At 42.5% G+C, this 4,330-nt stretch overlaps 1 protein-coding gene across 1 annotated transcript; it reads left to right on the top strand.

Annotated features, from left to right (window-relative positions):
* Positions 1-1,199: 1,199 nt before the first annotated feature.
* On the top strand, positions 1,200-3,049 carry LOC131326462 (aldehyde oxidase GLOX-like). Its single transcript, XM_058359253.1, has one exon. It carries the CDS (start codon positions 1,255-1,257, stop codon positions 2,869-2,871), a length of 1,617 nt encoding a protein of 538 aa, XP_058215236.1. The 5' UTR covers positions 1,200-1,254; the 3' UTR covers positions 2,872-3,049.
* Positions 3,050-4,330: the final 1,281 nt, after the last annotated feature.

Below are 4,330 nucleotides of genomic sequence, written 5' to 3'. Positions count from 1 at the left end.
AAGAATTCTCATAAGAGGGGTGCTAGGGACACATCGGGTGTGGCACCTCTCAGCCACACCCCTCTCACATACAGGTGTGGCCCGTTTCAGTGGGCCCCGCCTGTATGTGAGAGGAGTGTGGCTGAGGTGTGCTACACTCAATGTGCCTCTAGCATTTTTGTTCTCATAAACACATTACTATTTGATATGTGCAAATGCATGATTTTTCAAAAGAAGGCAACCGATTTAGGATGGAGAGGGAATATAAAGATAGCGATTGAAGTTGTTGTTACCATTATTAAAGAAAAAATTTAGGAGAATCGCCTCTGTACTATCCATTGAATTAATTAGTTGTTGTTACCAGAAAGTTGTTGTTTCCATTATTAAAGCAATATCTATAATTAAGTTGTTGTTTCCATTAAACTACTTAATTAAGCTATTCCCCTTGAAATTCCTATCTTCACTGATCTTCTCAGCGGATGACAACAGTATAATTCCCTGGGCAAACCAACATTCATCCCCTAGAAATTCAGAGGGAAAAAAAAAATTGAAGAACAATCAACCAACAATCATTCCCACAACAGTGGAACCCATCGATCAGCAGGGCCGGCTCCGATATAAAGCCGAAAATGCGATCGGTTTAGGTTTCGGAAAATTCCAAAATTTAGAAGCTCCTCTTATTTTGATACAATTTACAATGGTCTAGCAAAAAAGGCTCAACATTAAATTTTCGCTTTGGACCCTAAAAAATTCCGTCGGTCACCAATAGGTGGGTACGCTATGTTTGTCTAAAATTGTAAGATATGTTTATCTAAAGTTTGAAATTATGGTTGTAATAACCATACTTGTTTTTTGAAATAATAAAATTGAATGGGAAACTCATTGACTATTTCTCGAGTGTCCAAAAACGGAGGACAACAACAACAATAAAAACTCAAACGACCAGAAAAATCATGGCGAATAAAGACGAAGGAGATAGACGTGGAGGGCAGAATGGCGGCCGTTGGTTTTCTTTCAGTTGACCTTTGCAAAAATTCGCCTACTCCCTTTTAATCTGTTGGGCAACTACTACTTCATAATTTTTCACAACTCAACAGAACAGTGAAGGGTCGACATCAACTTAACCCCCACATTTGACGCGCGCGCTCTCTCTCTCTCTCTCTCTCTCTCTCTCTCATCTATAAATATACGTCTCACATTCTCACTATATGGATATCTCAGTAATCAGGGCAGACACACACAACTGAACAGTGAACACTCTCTCTCGCTTTCACTATGGCCTCTTCCATTTTCTTCTCTCTACAATTCCTGTGCTTCGCCCTCACAATCATCGGAACACGTGCCCAGGGGGGCACGTGGGAAGTCATTGTGCAAAACGCTGGCATTGCCGCCATGCACGCCGCCGTCACCCGATACAATAACGTCGTCCTCCTCGATCGGACCGACATCGGCGCGTCCAATTTATCGCTCCCAGTCATTAACGGCGTCCAACAATGCCGCAACGACTCAAAGGACCTGACTTTAAAGACCGATTGCTCCGCCCACTCCGCTCTCCTCGACCTCAAAACCAACGAAATCCGTCCCCTCACGATCCAAACCGACACGTGGTGCTCCTCGGGCCAATTCCTTCCTGACGGCACCCTCCTCCAATCCGGCGGCTTCAACGACGGCAACACCAAGTTCCGAACATTCACCCCCTGCGAAGACACTTCCTCTTGCGATTGGGTTGAGCTTCAAAACATCTTGTTGTCCCAAGGGCGTTGGTACGCCACGAATCAGATACTTCCCGACGGTTCTGTCATAATAGTCGGGGGTGTCGGCGCCAACAGCGTGGAGTATTACCCACCGAGAATCGGTGGCGCGGTTAATTTCTCGTTCCTCAGCAATGTGTCAGATAACGAAGGGGATAACCTATATCCATTCGTTCACCTTCTCCCAAATGGAAATCTGTTTATATTTGCTGATAAACAATCCGTGCTATACGATTACGTTAATAATGTGATTATAAAAAATTTACCTCTGATAGGGGGAGGACCGCGTAACTATCCGTCCGCAGGATCCTCTGTCATGCTAGCATTGGAAGGTAACTATTCCACGGCCACGATCGTCATATGTGGTGGGGCTCAATACGACGCCTTCAAACGTCGCAAAGTGACGATACTGGCCCAAGGAAACTGTGGACGAATTGTGGCAACTAATCCCAACCCTGCTTGGGAGATGGAGGACATGCCGTTTGTTCGGAACATGGGGGATATGGTGATGTTGCCAACAGGAGACGTAACAATCATCAACGGGGCTCAAGAGGGGTCCCAAGGGTTCGGATTGGCAAATAATCCTTGTTTGAACCCAGTTCTATACCAACCCGACGAACCTGCGGGCTCCCGCTTTACGATCCTAAACCCCACTACAATCCCCAGAGTGTACCACTCGACCGCAAATTTATTGCCCGACGGAAGAATTTTACTCGCCGGAAGTAACACGCATGCGGTATACACGTGGGTTCAACCTTTCCCCACGGAGCTGAGAATCGAGGCATTTTCGCCGGATTATTTATCAGCAAACAAATCGAATTTGAGACCGGTGATAGCGATGGCCCCACAGTCAATGCAATATGGGTCAACGCTTTACAATGTGTATGTAACGGTGCCATCAAACACAACGGGAAATTGGGAGGTAAATTTTGCAAGTGCGCCTTACACTACGCATTCGTATTCACAGGGGCAGAGATTGGTAAAGATGAATATCGCCGGCCCTGTTTCGGAATCTAATGGAGAGTACAGTATTGTGTTTCAGGCTCCGCCCAGTGCGGAGGTGGCGCCGCCAGGGTATTATATGATGTTTGTGGTTAACCAGGGAGTGCCGAGTGTCGCTGTTTGGGTCTCTATCTCCTAATTTTCAAATGTTGGGATTCATTTACTTTTCTTATAGTATATATTTATGTCATCTGTTCCATAATGCGTTCAATACCTTGTTCTGAAAGTGTTTATAAAACACAATTGTTATTAAGATTTGGTTTCACTCATGTATCCGTAAAAGAATAATGAAAAGTGTTACCGTTCCAATTCTTTCAGTTCCATTGCTAGTTGATTGATTACATACCACAGACTTTTCTAAAAAATCTACCTCCTCTGTATTCAAAGAAAATGCTAATTTCAAGAATCATCATCGTAAGATTTTATACATTTGTTCTACTCCACGTAACCTACAAGTTAATAGACTCAAGCTGGCATTTTAGAGGTGAGTCCTAAATAGACTCAAATCACCCAAACTGCAAAGTGCAATCGACTTAATATTACAGAGAAGCCATATATATTCGTTGAGTACAGTAAAAGCAAACCAACTTTTTTCAAGTTCGGGCCAAAGACTATATATATACTGGCTTGAACGAAGGGAAAATTCCTGTCTAGACTAGTTCTTCATACCTATGACCTTCTAAGTTACCTCAGAGTCTATAGTTGTGGGTTCAGATTACTTTTTTGCTCTTTGTTGTTATTTTTGCACACTTTTTGCTACAGTTACGCTTTCTCTTTTTTTTGAAAGGCAAAAAAAATTTCATTAATCTCTGGAATTTTTACAAAGATTAATAAGTACAATGAATGATGGCATCATATTTCTAATCCGAGACTCAACCAAGTAAACAACGCAGAGAATATCATATGTTCATCCGAAGCCCAAAACCCAAATTTAGCAAGAAGCCAAATATGGAAACACCGATTGGGATAAAACCCACTCATGTTGGCCAATAATTCCGCGCAATTTACTATTGCATTACCGAAAATCCCATCCCCACTCCACCACCACCAGATCATCACCGCCACCATCATCACTTCACCACCACCACCATCATCACTTCACCACCACCACACCCTTCGTCCCTCAAAGATAATTCTCTACCGTGTAATTTTTAGATAAAAATTAAAGTACTTTTGTGCATAATTTGGTGTCAAAAACTTTATAATGAATGGAAGTACTATATTTCTTGATTCGGAGATTGTACTTGTACTGCTTTCCGGAGTGGACAATCTTTACACGACGAAAGTGATGTATTTTCTATCCCATATCGCTCATCTAAGCTACACAAGCTTGGTTTTAGTTTGGAACCCTCAAATAAATCTAACAAAGTTACTCACACAAGATATATAGCACAATCATTGTAGAAAGCTACAACAAACCGATAGATTATGGTCGGGCAGGCCATATAAGCTAACAAAATGTTCCTCCGCCCTAGCCTCACCAGGCCTCAACCAAAACTTCGCGGTGGGATCTCAACAAAAAAATTATAATTCAGACTTAAAAGACAAATAACTAAGTTAGGGTTTCCATAGACAAATGGCTAAGTAAGGATTCAAGT

Source organism: Rhododendron vialii, chromosome 5a, assembly GCF_030253575.1.
Source record: "Rhododendron vialii isolate Sample 1 chromosome 5a, ASM3025357v1".
In the NCBI taxonomy this organism is placed as follows: domain Eukaryota; kingdom Viridiplantae; phylum Streptophyta; class Magnoliopsida; order Ericales; family Ericaceae; genus Rhododendron; species Rhododendron vialii.
Note: the sequence above shows the minus strand (reverse complement) of the source record. Positions and strands in the feature narration are given on the sequence as shown.